The 14,861-nt window shown below is 37.1% G+C and overlaps 1 protein-coding gene across 7 annotated transcripts; it reads right to left on the reverse strand.

The window, feature by feature from the left end:
- Positions 1-1,184: 1,184 nt before the first annotated feature.
- arfgap1 (ADP-ribosylation factor GTPase activating protein 1) lies at positions 1,185-14,814 on the reverse strand. Of its 7 annotated transcripts, none has more exons than XM_085406268.1 (13): positions 14,618-14,814; positions 11,280-11,350; positions 10,769-10,878; positions 10,283-10,454; positions 9,931-10,031; positions 9,738-9,824; positions 9,168-9,282; positions 9,013-9,069; positions 7,757-7,789; positions 6,802-6,858; positions 5,397-5,456; positions 4,883-4,938; positions 1,185-4,763 (listed from the first exon to the last, which is right to left on the reverse strand). In XM_085406268.1, the coding sequence occupies exons 2-13, from the start codon at positions 11,337-11,339 to the stop codon at positions 4,424-4,426; spliced, it is 1,248 nt and encodes a 415-aa protein (XP_085262394.1). In that variant the 5' UTR covers positions 11,340-11,350; positions 14,618-14,814; the 3' UTR covers positions 1,185-4,423. The 7 variants fall into 7 exon arrangements, with proteins under 7 accessions (XP_085262394.1, XP_085262395.1, XP_085262396.1 ...); XM_085406269.1 differs by lacking the exon at positions 14,618-14,814 and adding an exon at positions 14,031-14,248; XM_085406270.1 differs by lacking the exon at positions 6,802-6,858.
- Positions 14,815-14,861: the final 47 nt, after the last annotated feature.

Raw genomic sequence — 14,861 nt, forward strand, 5'->3', positions numbered from 1 at the left:
GCAAATGAGGCAGGCTCCTCATCATTTGTGCACTCTCTATCTGGGGTCTCACTTTAACCCTTACATACTGTTCATATTTCACTGTGTGGTCCGGATAGCTACCGAATGGTTAATTACAGATCAATTTAGAAAAGGATAAATGGTCTGGCTTTAATAAATACATTATAAATCTTTAATAGTAGTTTCAGAGAGCGGGGAGAATGTTTTAAAACCTAAAAGATCCAATTATTCTTGGAGAAGACCATCTGTTTTTACACAACGTCATGCCCTGTTTTACCCAAGACACGGAAAAAAAAAAAACAGCCATAATGATTTAAATGGATTTCATTAAAAGTGAAAATAGGAGGAACTTTCTGGAATTGTTGGGATATTTACTTTAAACAAGTACTACAATCTTTAAATGCCATCCTCACTGCTATATCATCAAATCATTTTTTTAATTCAACATTAACCAACACAAAACATAAAAAAGATGCTTATTGCAAACTCAGTAGCAGTGGTAAGAAAGTGGCAGGATTTGCACATTTCATCACTCACTGAAGGCACCTCAGATGCTTTAACAATCTTATGACCTCACCAACTCCTTTTTCCATCTGTTTTGATCTTAGCAGTCAGCTCAGAGTAAATGTGTCCTAATTTCTTTAAACTATCAGTTTATTTTTACATTGATTTCAGTTATATTGCACGTGCAAATGTAATGTTTGCTTTCATATAGCACTTCTAATCTTACCAGAAAACTTTATACATTCACACATTTACTTCAAGGATTTATACACCTCACCTTCAGCTAATTTAGAATCACCAATTAACCTTAAAATCTATGTCTCTGGAGGAATGAAGGAAGCTGGAAAACCTCAAATAACCCACCTAGGCACAAGTGAGAACATGCAAACACCACACAGACAAGGAGTTGAACTCTCTTGCTGTAGGTCTTTCTACGAGTGTAGAGGAATCCTAGATCTCTGTTCCTCTTGTGCACCATGTATGTTCACGCTTCTGCTGTTTCACGGTTTTGAATGTCTCCCATGACCGCTCAAAGCACATCTGTGTCTGCAGCAACCTGGACAAATGTGATGGTAACATAGTTGTCATGACAGTGCAAAGATCCTCCTTGAACTCTGTCACCTCCACTACCGTCCATCCATCTATCCACACAATCAACAGAAGACTGCACCACAAAAGCATTCACAACACATTTTTTTCTTTAATTTTACACAGAAACATGTGTACAGGAGAAATATCCAGAGCCTTGGGGGAGGGGGTACGGTAACACTGGCTCACCTCAGGATGTCTGCTGGTGAAACTTGAAGGGTCAAGCAGACGACTGCACTTAAATTCACTTAGGAAACAACTGAATGTTTTTAGCATCACATAACATCTCATGCATGACATCAATTTCTGACATAATTATTAGTTTAGTCAACAAACACAGACATACCCATTCTCAAGTTATCCACAGGCACAGAAAATGAGCAGAACTGCTGCTCTGGAAAGTTCAGAATTTGACTCACTTCATGTGGCAAAAAATACAATCAGTTCTTTTAAAAAAAGAGAAAAAAATATTTTAAGTCATTTAAATGCATTTTGATAACAAACAAATTCTGCAAATCATCCAAAAATCAATTACTAGTAACCCCAGCAAGAGATTCACTAAAAGAAAAACTATGGTATATCAGGACTAAACAGTTTAGATACAGTGAGAGCAGATCAAAAAGAATTTATCCATTTACTGGCAGTCAGTTTTATGCCATAATAAAGTTAAAAATAATAATAAAACAGTTGACATACTTCAGTAATACAGGGAAAAGTTGAGGGTAACAGTGAATCATTTGACGTTATCTGACATATACACAAGTAAAGTGGCACCAGTATCAACAGAAAGCAAACACAGCTGTTTAAGGCTTTGATCACATGACCAGACATGAACACGACTGCAGAGGTTTAGCAACACAAATCTTCCAGGAGTGATTATTAAATTTTTTTTTTTTCTTTACAGCACCGCATTATCACTGAAAACAGACTGACACTGTAGACTCATATTTGCTGCTTTACTGTTACACTACCAGTGGTGATAAGGTCTACAATAAAACAGTGCTAAAGAATGAAGAAAAATAAAATAAAACATGTTCACTAAATTAACCCAGGCAGTAAAGCAAAGACTTCTTAGAGGTAGGAAAATGGTAATGGAGCATTTATTCTTCAATAATCAATCAGCTAAGTGTTCGTGTCCAATGAGGACTGTCTGCAGAAGTAAACTATTGGCCAATAAAAGCACCAGGAAATGCAAATCAATCATGTTACTTTTGATATTAGCAAAACCTGAAGTTGTAATTGGTTTAGTGACATTAAACTAGTGTTGTATGAGGAGATTTTTTGCATGAAAAGCAACAAATTTACAGGGTTACAGGAAATGAAAGGCCACATAAGAAATTAGCTGATGCAAAATTGCCCTATACTTCAACCCAGACACCTTACTAGAGCCCAATTTTACACTGATTACATTTCCGCTTGTTGTAACCATGAACTTTTCAAAAATGCATTTGCATCTCTGATGAACAACGTGAGCACAGCTGCCATTTAATCTGACCGAGGGATGCACTAGGTTGATTAAATTAATTCATAACAAGCATTTGAGAGCTATGACCATCAAAGCATCCAGCATATAATGAGCCTCATTAGCATTACCCCGCAATTCAGATGTTAATACAGTGTAGAGATATCGGTGACACAGAATCTTCGTAATATAAACAACGACCACAGTGCAACAACACTCGACACAGAGATGCTTCGTATGAGATAAAATCTACAATGACCTGTCACCAGCTATGGTCACGAGCTGATAATAAAACAGTCTAAAAATCCAAACTTGTGTCCAATTAATGACACACAACCATCACCCTTGCATACAGTACACAGAGTATAACCAGCAAAGAGGACCTCTCGTGTGAAATTATCTACAATAAACTGTATATCATCTTTAGACATGACTTATTAAAAATTTCACAATATGTCTCTTGAAAACAAAACTAGAAATCTTTAAATACATTTTCTTTTGTTTAATAATATGAGTGATTACTCTTATTTATTCATTCATTAATAAGAGAACTTGATCAAAACACCTGGTCCAACCTGAGCCCAGTCTAAACCACATTGCAAGTGAATGCAGCCAGATCTGATTGCATGAACTCTAATGGGAAAGTTCATTCTGTTTCAAGTCACTTCAAACAGCTCTGAGGTCAGAATGAGAGAAAAAACACACAATATTGCAATACCACCCCCATTCTATTCTAGCATTGGCAGGTATTCCGGGCATATTTATTTAGCAGTTTAATTTAAGCAGTGAAGCAAATAAAAAAACAATGTTGCAACATAAAGCAACACTACTTGAAAGGATGTGTAACAAAAAATAAAATAAAATATGATGTTGGATGTGCTTAAAAGAACATTTTAGTGTGAATTGGGCCTACAGACAGGTTGTGCTGACTGAAAGTTAACTCATCCAACCAATCAAAGGGCTTAAAAAGCTCGCAAATGCAAAACGGGGGTCAAATTCAATGAAAATTTGATTTCAAGTTGGATTTACCCTAAAGCAGCCGTTTTAGCAGAATGGCAGTTACTAACTTTTAGACATGCCAAACTTCAAAGCGTTCTGTTGCCTTCGCCTATCTGCACTTTTGCTGGTGCAGATAACATGACAGTGTTGTATCTGCAGGTCTCTACTGGGAAGATGGAAAGAAAGGGGAAAAAAAAGCTACTTGCTCATTAAAATGAAATTAATTAATACCATGAGGGAGATTTATTCTCAACTCATTATACATCAGATCATTTTATTTAAACTGTACGTGACCAAAGAGATTTTGATTAATGGTAAACACGAGGTGGAATGAACTTTATTATGTGAAAAAGTATTTTTGATCCATTTTACAAAACAGAGATGAAAATGTTTAAGGGGCCAAACCTGATTAAACACAGAACATAAAGTTGTTAGTGTTTAGATGGTGATACTGTATTTACAAGGGTTCAAATTTACAACATCAGATTTTCTCTTTCATGCTTTGTTTTTTTAATACGGAAATTAAACCTGCGATCCAGTATGAACACTGGCTTCTTAACCTTTAAGAGTATTAGGTCCAGGCAGTACATTATGGTCTGATTTAGCTCAATTCCCTTTAATAAGGACGATTTACAATAATATACAGGACTGATATTCAGTAAAGTTATGAATAGTCGTCTCATGATGAGCTCAACTCATCCCTGGGCTTCATTCTTTTGCTTCTAGGATAATAAATATATTTTAAATGCATTAACAGGATCAAAGCTAATGGAGCTTTCCCTGTAAGTGCCGTTGAGATGAACAGAGAGAGTCAGAGGGAAAAATGCCAGAGTAGGAAAAAAGGTAAGAAGATGTAGATTTGTGAGGTCACTACCAGTCTGCGTTCTCCCAGGTTTCCTCAGCAGGTTTCGTGGGACTCTTCTTTGTCTTACCATCTGCATTCTCCCAGTTGTTGTCCCAAGCCTCCCAGCTCTCTTCTGTGCTGTGTTTGTTGTTGGATGCTGCTTCAGAGCCCCAATTGTCCCAACTGTCAGAGCTCTTCTTGGCAGAATTATCTGCAATGGTCCAGCTGTCACTGCTGGGAGATTTCTTAGCCTTTAAGGAGCTGTTGCTGCCAAAGGTCTCCCAGAAGTCCCTTGCAACAGGCTGGCTAGAACTACCCTGATATCCCTCAGTGGCATCCATGTTTTGGTAGCTCTCACCAGCAGACCTGAACATAAAGAAATGCTTTTACAGGCCATAGCTTACAGCATTGCATCACAAAGTGCTTAGGATTCTGAATATGAAACATTTCATTTATTGTGTATTAAGCTTTTTTTTTTTTATTACCCATCTTCTTGTTTTCCAGAGAACAGATTAGTCAGCTTTGACCCAGCTCCCTGAACCTAAGGAGGAAATAAACTATTTATGTAAGTGTACCTGTACATGTAAAATACCTTATTTTTCATTCATTCAAAGGTCAAAGAATAACATAATAAAAAATAATAAGTCCTAACAAGTCCATTACGACAAATCAGTTTTTACTACACAATCAAACAAATTCGTTTTAGCAAGGCAGTAATATTAAAATGACACAAAAACACATTTTCTAACTCTTTTACATCATGTACTCACCACCACAACAAAATGGCAGCAAGAAAAACAAGAAATTAAATGTAATTAGTATAGTTCAAACTTAACGGCACTGCAAAACCAGTCTCCTTGGAGGACTAGAGCGTATAGTGTATCGGGGGGCTCCGGCAGTTTTGGATACTGTTTGCAATAGCAATGCCAGGGCTACTGCTCCTCACTTGGGAGACTGGTTTTGCATCAGCACAGTGTGGCAGATGTCTGCCATTCCTACCTTGTTTGCCAGCCCAGTGATGCTGACTGCCATTTCATCTAGCAATTTGCCATCTTTCACCTGGACGAGCCAAATTATTGTTAAAAACTAATAAAAACAACAGTCTAATGAAATGCGTGGTGAAGAGCTCATTTTTGATTGTGGAAAAAAAACAATAGTTTTTTTGTTTATTTTTTTAAACAGCACAGATGATTTAAAAGAAGAGGAAGAAGAAGAAAGACAGTAAAGAGTGTTTAAAAAAAAAAGCACAGACTACAGATACATTAAATTAATATTGCCAACACTACATTAAAAGACAAAAGCATTTTGTTTCTGTCGGTCCACTCAAAGAGAATAAATCACTACAAAGCATGGTAAAAAGAGGCACCCTTCTATGTGTAACAGTTAAGATTGAAAAGTCAATTACCCTGCTGATGCTGGAATTGAATTTAAAAAAAAAAAAATTTAAAAAAAAGGAAAAATACTTTTGTTTTCTTTTCTTTCTTTTTTTTTTTTTTTTTTAAAAAGATGACATCCAGGAGCTGCTCACTTGGCAGTTAAATCTGCTAAGCAGAAGCATTGTGTCAAAAACACTTACTATTACTGCAAAAATGGTAACATGTGTTCTAATATTACATGATGTCAAAAGAAAGAGAAAAAAAACAACAACAACAAAGCTCAGACACACCAAATCCCCAAAGGTAACGAGCTGTGGCTTTCAAATGAAGAGCTCCAGGATGCATCACGTCTTGTTTACTGTGAGCAGACAGCCGGTGGTTTTGAGATTGCATTTTGACCTGAATGCAACCAAAACCAGCTCAAGCGTAACAGCTTTGAGCCTTAACAGCACTCAGAAAACAAGCCACGAATTTTCAGGAAGCTTATGGTACAAAATAAATAAATAAATAGTCTGTTGCCTACAGAATCTATGCATGCTGCTGTCTGTTTATAGGGAATTCACTGCGGCTGTCACTGATTCAAGAACATAAAAATGGCTCCAGTAAAGCAACACCAAAACCTAGTAGAATAGTCGTGATGTCATTTTGTGCACTGAAAGCTGGAGACTTTGAACTCAGACATGACGTGAACAAAGAGTTTGGCTGTTAAAAATGTTTGTGCTATAGGCTTGATCCAGTGACAGTTCACACTGACTCACACACGTTCCCAAATAAACAGCTCACAGTCGTACGCTTCTGCAAATCCCACAGCTGAGTCACTGACAGAGAGAGAGACAAAGCTTTGTGTTTACCCCCCCCCCTTCCATCTTTGAAACTACAGGTCTGTCGTTTAATGTTAGTTGGCATACAGCAGATAAACTGGCACAGACAGGCAGCGGAGAAAATAGCACATTCACATCTGAAGCTGTTTCGTGTCTAAAAGCACTGCATCCCACCACCAAATCAACAACTTCAAACATCAATGTTACCTTTTCTTGAGTAGGTTTGATAACATTCTCATTTAATGTCTGTCCTAACTCAGTGGCCTAGTTGGAAGTCAGAGAGGAGAGTTCACTTGAATGAAACAGTTTAACATTCACAGTACTGCAAGACACTGAGCTGCTTGTTCTGCAGTAGCATGCAGCCTGAGCATTCCCATCCACCATGACACTGAACAAGCACTAGAGGGTGTAATGGTTCAAGACACTGGCAGCATGGCACATCTATAACCCCAAATATTACGATATTTTTGCTTCTTACTCTGTGTGTTCAATTCTACAGAATAGCATCAAGGACTCCCCACGTTTTTTCACAGAAACCAATCAGGTGTTTGCATACCATTGTCCCTCTTCAGCGCTGTTAGCAGTAAACACAAACACTGGCATGCATAAAAAGGATAACCCATAATCAGTGGATGTGAGTGAACAGTGCTTCTGTTCACTCCTATTCCATTTATCCTAAAGGTTATCCATATATTCCAAATTCAAATATGAGAAGAGACAAAATGCCTTGTGTTTAACCAAACAGAAGCACATGGAGACGACAATTCTGACAACATTTTTTGTTAAAGGTTTCTTTAAAAGTGTTAAAAAAAATAACTAAAAAGCAGACAATAATTCTGAAAAAACAAAAATGGTAGATACATATTAAAAAAAAAAAAAAAAAAAAGATATAAAAGAAGCACCATGCATTTACAAACTGCTTTACCGGTTCTGGGGGCGCTTTATAGCCCCTTAACTAGATCCACAGAAGGCAAAGAGATAGTAAAGTAGTAATACAGTTATTGCTTGTAGGTTTATATTATTAAAATATTTACAAGCAAATGGCATACGCATGCTTATACCATCAAAAGAAAGAGGAGACTACTTAATACAGTCTGTAGAAGAGTCAAAAACCTTTATTAACAGGAGCAATAACTGGCTACTCGAGATGCGATAGACTTACCTTTAAGGTTGCTTGGTTTGCAAGTTTAGTTGTCTGCATGAGAGGGACAAAAATAATCACCATTTAAAGTTTTGTTTTTTTAGATACACAAGTTAAATGCCCAACATAAATTCTATGAAAATAAAACATCTTTGTGTGGATCAGATTTATAGTTTTTCTATTTTCAGTTTTTAATTTTTTGGCATTATTAGTTTCCGGTAATGTCCAGAGTGTACTGGCTTGTTTTGGTTTAGCTTTTAAAATGTTCTGTTAGTTGGAAAAATGTTCATTTTTACTCTTGCTAAATTATTATGCTATGGACTCTATTTCTCAGGGCCAGATTTAAGATGTTCAGTACAGAGGCCTGTACTGCAAAGCAGGTTTTTGTTTTATCCAGGCAAGTTCAGGGTTAACCCTGGGGAAGGAGGGTTAACTTCTTTCTAGGGTATATCACCATAGTAACTTAGGCTGCAGACCTAACCTGCCTCAGAGCAGGTTGGGTTTCAGATTAGAGGTCAACAGGTATGAAGTCCTACTGGCCAATCACTTCTCCAGGAAATAGCATCACTAATCCTGGCAGGTCTTTTGGACTTCAATAGGCAGACAGTAGGAGGCTCTAAAGTTATACTTTTGTTTTGTTTTTTTGGTTCGTTTGTTTTTCTCTGACAATTACACATCAATGGGTTTACACAGCTGAAAATGATTAAAACTAAAACTGTCACATGCACATTTAACCATTAATTTAATAGAATAATCTATCAGATTACAATGGGCAGTGTCTTAATGATAAAGTTGTGATACTGATAAGTGTGTTAACTTCTTAGACAGTCAGCGCTGTTGATGGCTTTCCTTCAATGCCTTCAAATAGTTTAACCTTCATAGTAATTTTTTCCAGTCTAACTGATCAAAACATTTAAATAAACACTTTCACACAGTGCATTTCCTCTTACTTTCACTCAAACCACTGCTTTTTCTGCAGGAGCTGTGTTAATTTCTGCCTCTTCATGTTTTTCCAGAATTATAGTTTGCCATCCAGCCATGTGTGACCACTTAGCCTGACATCAGCAATCAGGTTAAGACAACCCAGGGTAGAGCCCAGCTATTACAATACAAACACCTCACTTAAAATAGTGTAGACATCTTGCTCTCAATAAGCTTGTGCAAAAATGCCTGCTTTTGTTGATTTTGGTATCACATTGAGAAAAACAAAATGAATACATTTCCTATTCAGTTTATTATTAAATTGAATGAGTTAACCTTTGTTTGAAGTCACTTACATTATCTTTGGCAATAGAGGCAAACTTGCTAGCTCCAACAGTAAAACTGCTCCAACCCTGTTAATAAAATGTTTAAAAGTTAAGTTATATTAAGAAAGAAAAAAAATTAAAATACAGTTCAGCCCACCCCCCCAAAAAAGTGTGTCTTGACTTACTGAATAAATAGAGGACATGGCATTGTTCAGGAAGTCCTCTTCTTTCTTCTCTGGGGTCACTGTGTTGCCAAATCCAACGTACCGGTTCTCTTGATTCCCACTGTAACCACCTCCACTGAAAAAGCAGGAAAGATTTTTTTTATTTTGAATGTACACAAGCCAATAGAACAAAGATTCATAAAGGAAACTTAAATGTACAATTAGCAAAATTTCAGATATTAGACAAGGGCAACAACATTTCAAACGTCACTCATTACTTTGGATTTTATCCATTTCCAGAAAGGTTGTGTACATGAGAGACAATAAATCAAGATACAGTCATAAATATGAAGTCAAGCTGGCATTTTTAAATAATTATGAATTATCTCTCAAAGTCTCCACACTGTAGTTTGCGATATAGCTTTAACGTTCATGTTTTTCCTTGTATGCGCAAATGAAGTTACACCAATAATTACAGGAATGACACCTTATTCTCTGCCAAAGATGTCACTGATATACACTATGTATCTCTGCATAGCAAATAGTCATTTGCTGCCATATTAATGTTTATAGAAAACTTTAGAAACCTACCTCTGATAAGAGTTAACATCATCACTCAGCCAGTCTTCAAAAGCTTTATCACTGGATTTCGCCGAGTTCTGTCCAGATCCTCCAGAACTAAATTTTACATTACAGAAATATCAATTTGCTGTTTTGATGCCTGCTGTTCTCTATCTAGTATCAGACCCAGCATTAGTAAGTTTAAAATCTCCTTCATTCATACCGATGAGAGGATGAAAGAGTGCTTTTGGGTTGAGGGGACGTCCAGTTTCTTGCAGGGGAGGTCTCAATGGACCACTCCTTTCCCTCTGCTAATGTTGCGACCTGTCAGTGCAGTGATGAACAAGGGTGAAGATGTTAGCGCAAACTGGAAAGCATTATATCTAAACATATCAAGCTAAATATATCTCATTACTGAGGATATACATTTATAATTTAAACCACAATTTCGTTGTACATGTACAATGACAATAAAGGGCTATTCTATTCCATTATGTTTTATCCGGTCCTCTGTGAGTGGGTTACTGGAAGAAAAAAAGCATCAGGAATAATTAAGAACTGAGTGTGAAGCTTACCTTGTCCCTGAAGAGTGCAGCAGCTCTGCTGTTGTATTTCTCCTGCAGAGTCCAGTTTGGATCATAATCATCTTGCAATTCAAGAAACAAGCGGAATTTTCCATTTCCACCTGCTTTCATTTTCTCCAGTTCAATATCTTTCCACTTGTCCATGGTGACCGAGCGCACAAAACTGCAGACGGGGAAGGAAAGATAAAACTGCATATTATCAGGCTGTAACAATTTCTTTGTGATCATTTGAAGGAATACACAGACTACTCTGGACTGTTGCTTGTAAACAATGTTCTTCCAATAATGTAACATATTCACAAAACCAATCCATATATACACTAGAGCATTTGATTAAAATGTATTTTTTTGACTAATAACTGTATGTTATTTTACTATAGTAAACTTATCTCAAAGTTTAACATGTCTTTGTAGTTTGCCAAATGTCACAAAAATGTGACTAAAGTTAAGAGACACCATGACTCATCACATTGTTACCTGAGATGTACTCCCAGGCCCCTGTGCTTGCCAGAGCACTCGAGACAAATCCAGATGCCATATGTCACACTAACCCACTGAGGGTTAAAAGCTCCACACTCAAAACACAGCTGAAAAAAAACCAAAAAAAAACAAACAGATGAATATAAGCAGGTAAAAAAACAACAACAACAACAACACACTTCATATTCAATGATATACCCTGGAGTTCTTCATTTGATTTTCTCCAGCAAAAAGCCAACTAATGTTCTTACAAACAAACTCTATGATACAGTTTTTCCTAATGTGTGATCTGAATATTAGAAATAACCTTCTCTAATTAAACTAGAATGTGTGCCCTCTTGTGATTCATTTATTTGGGGCCATTTAGAGGACGATAGTGCAAAAGTGCAACCTCTCAAGGAGCTGCTATCTTCTCTGTAAAGTAGAATAAAAACGTTCCGGTGGGCTGAGATTATTTTGGTTAAGAACTGAAGTTAAGCCACATGGATCAAAAGCTTTAAGGACTTACATTATTCTCATCCTGAGTTCTCACTTCCTTCAGAACTCTTCTGGTCCTTGGACTCGCCATGATGACTCACACTGAAACAAAATTGCAGAGGATCATCTTAAAGACAACTACTGGAACAAAAATACTAATACAAACCCCTGAGAATTAATACTCATCAACCCAACTTCATGTTGCTAAGCAACTAATTAAATGCCACCAATACCCATCATCTGTTTCCCACACTGAAATCACACAGTCTCACTGGAGTATCACTTTATTTTTGTATTCTATTATAGAGGGCAGGTTTAATTTGTGAAACTGAACCAACATATCCAAAGGCTGGACAGCAATCAGAGGAAATGTTTAGATGATGAACTTTAAAGGACCTGAACCTGCTCCACAGGCTGCAGCCATGAAACACACACAGAAAAAAGCTGCAGTAAGAGGTCAAAATTCAACCAAATATTCATCAAACCACGAGTTACTGCTGACAAACTGTAAAAGTTTATATGAAAAATGTTATAAATGTAACTTTTTAAATGCTTTTTGTTCACAGGAAGAATGAATCTAACATTTTATTGTGAATTCAAATTAAAGCATTAATGAATTATCAAATATTCACCTGATTTTCTGCTGCATCTGGCAGTAAGTATGCACAATGTGGGAGGCTACTGCAGGTAATTTAGCCACACCATTTTACAATCATGAAACCCCTACAGCTTCTTTGTTTTCATGTTTTTATCTTTGACCACGGCACAGAGACAGCATCAAACTAGACCCCTGCCCAACATGCACCAAGCAGCAATCACAATGATTCTTATAGCTTCACTCCACAACCTCAAACAAACTTAATAGATTTATGTAGTAATTACCATCAGTGAACACAAAATGTATTGTTTAAACTGCAGTGCTCCGCCATATCAGGTCATCATTTAACCATTTATAATGTCATTCATTGCACTTTTGGTACCCATTTTTAAAGATTAACACTTTCATAAATATTAATGGAAATAGGACAAAGTAAGTGGAATTGTTTTTTGTTTTTCCAACTGATTAGTTTACTAATAAAAGAAAAGTATGAGTATTATGATATTTGAGAAGCTGAAACCAGTGAATCAGTGAATGCCATTTAGGGTATTCACTGATCCGCCCTCCCCAGACGTTTTAGCCAGAACCAACGGAAATTCCCAACCACTGAGTAAACCACTTCAAAACAAGCATATCATCTGTTTTCTTTATCAGAAAAAATGCATCATTTTCTGTCAGATACAGTAGCAAATAAACACCAAATGCCTTTACTGTATGCAGACCAGACATGCCTATGTATTTAAATACAACCCTGCCTTTGTTTCCTTGTTACACATTAATAAAGGTCATGAAGATTAATGAGCTGTAAAAAATAAAAAATGCTGACAATAAGTCTGCTTGACTGGCTAATCCACTGCCTATCTAATCTGTTCAATAATAAAAGATGCTGATATTACATAACAGGGTAAACCAGACATCTGAGTTTTACCTGAAGCAACATCTACCAAGTCTTGCACATGTTTAGCAAAAAAAAAAAAAAGATATCCTACAAAGCCTGAGTATTTTCAAATAACAACTGGCAATGCTTTTGGCTATTCACTGGCTGGCAGACGGCTTGCAAATATAATCTGGTTTCATTAAACAGGATTACGCTGACAACTCATCATATACACTTTGTTCCCATGCTCACTCACTCTATGTACCCCTCTCAGCAATTGATTGCCTTATCAGTATATTCTCATACTCGAGTACTCCTCAAAATTATTATATTCTCTCATAACAAAATACTGTTATACCCAAGTCTTCTGAAAATCCTAAATCCTTTTAAAAACTGAAATAGGTGTAACATTTCATTTTTAAACATTTCCCTTCGTTATAACTATTTTTTCCCCTTTAACTTTCACCCCTTACTTTAGTGCAGGAAGGTCAAACTCATTTTACATCGTGGGCTGCACACAGCCCACTTCCATCAGTGAAACTTTTCTTTTTGTCAGTGTAAAGAAGTTTAACTACACTTTTAATCTCTGAGATATGTTAATAATTCGACAGCATCCATAAACCTTTCTGCGTGATAAGGAAATGCTGCTGTAGTAAATGAAAAATCTGTCAGCAGGACTTTTTGGGCTTAAACTGTGAGAAATACATTTGTATAATTACAGAAAAAAAAATGGTAGCTCCTGCAATTATAGATGTTTTATCAAGTCATAGAAAACATGTTATTGATTTGTACTGTAGTCCCATTGTAAGAAGGAAAAACAAAACAAAACACTGAACCATCTATAGAAGACAGTAATAAAATGTAAAAAACAAACAAACAACAACAAAAAAAAAACAGGCACATTTCTGTCACTTAAGAGCTTAGGTACACAATGAATAAACATATGGGAGGACCTTATCAGGAAGAAAAGCTATAAAACTTGGTTCAAGAGTTACGCCCTCCTTTACTTGTTCAGATGGTCCAGAGATCCAAATTGGGAGTCTGCTGGGTCACTTCTGGCCTCCTGGACCTCATGTTTGCCACCAATGCACTTATTTTACCATGACCTTTACCAAGTCTGAAGTTTGGTTCTTGTGGTGATTTCTGCCACATCTCTAGATTCTAATTTCCTCGCCTTCAGCCCTGGTTAGCTGTGCTTTGGGGGCAGATTGTGGGGCAGTGGTCTCGGTGTAAATAAATGTAGTGTTCCTCGAGTGTGTAGTTCCACTCGGTGACTTAAATGCCACATTGTTACCGTGCTTGCTTACTGAAAATGGTGCTCCTACTTCAGCAGGACCCGATCTTCCACCGTCACTCCAGAACATTTTGCCCTTTCTTTTTCTTTCAGCATTAGTCTCTTTCTGTCAGCATTATGTCTGTGACATTAACATATTCCCCCTCACGCTTGTTTAACTGATCAATACGCGACTGCGATCTGAATGAAAAAAAGGCAGACATCTACGATAACTGGCAAACAAGCTGCTTAATTATAAACCATAAACATACGTCATTATACGCTGTTACATTGCTCTCCCTATAAAGCATAAAAGCAAGCAGCAGTCTAGTTAACAGTCAAATTACGAGTTACATGACAATTAAGTTTTAGCTGAGGTGCAGACGTGTCAAAGCTCTGGGAGACACAAAAACTACCGCCCCCATGCAGGGGCTTAATGTGTGTGTTTCACAGCACAGGTATAAAAGTATACTGGTGTGTTTTCCACGTCTTGCTTTGACTAATGATTCACAGTCCGTCTCCAAAAGGAGATGACAGCGATGATAACATTTAAATGAACTGACGAGATTAGCAGCACTGGTAGCGTTAGCTTCACCGGGAGCTAGCTAACTGACCCGTTACCTGTCTGTGACCGACGAAGAAGCGAGGAGCTGTTTCCAAAGTCTACTGATAAACTCCGACCTTTCTCCTGTCGCGGAGGATCAGCAAAAGCTGGTGTATCACAGACTATGTCGGTCAGGGAGAAGATAATTTTTCAAGAATGCTGATGTTAAACACCGGTAGCCATGTTCCTGTTTGCATACGTTGGCAATGCAATGCATTATGGGAGTGATTCTTCTTCTTCTTTTGCATTTTAATGGCGCCT

The sequence above is a fragment of the Rhamphochromis longiceps genome, linkage group LG5, assembly GCF_057381845.1.
Source record: "Rhamphochromis longiceps isolate RC_006_pf linkage group LG5, R_longiceps_female_GT1.1, whole genome shotgun sequence".
In the NCBI taxonomy this organism is placed as follows: Eukaryota; Metazoa; Chordata; class Actinopteri; order Cichliformes; family Cichlidae; genus Rhamphochromis; species Rhamphochromis longiceps.

What these genes read in the sequence shown, in the direction of transcription:
- arfgap1 (XM_085406268.1), bottom strand. Translation starts at nt 11,339, where the DNA reads ATGGCGAGTCCAAGGACCAGAAGAGTTCTGAAGGAAGTGAGAACTCAG. An exon ending in GGCCTGGGAGTACATCTCAG is followed by an intron (nt 10,455 to 10,768) that starts GTAACAATGTGA and finishes CCCCGTCTGCAG; the next exon opens with TTTTGTGCGCTCGGTCACCA. An exon ending in CAAACCAAGCAACCTTAAAG is followed by an intron (nt 6,859 to 7,756) that starts GTAAGTCTATCG and finishes ACTTCCAACTAG; the next exon opens with GCCACTGAGTTAGGACAGAC.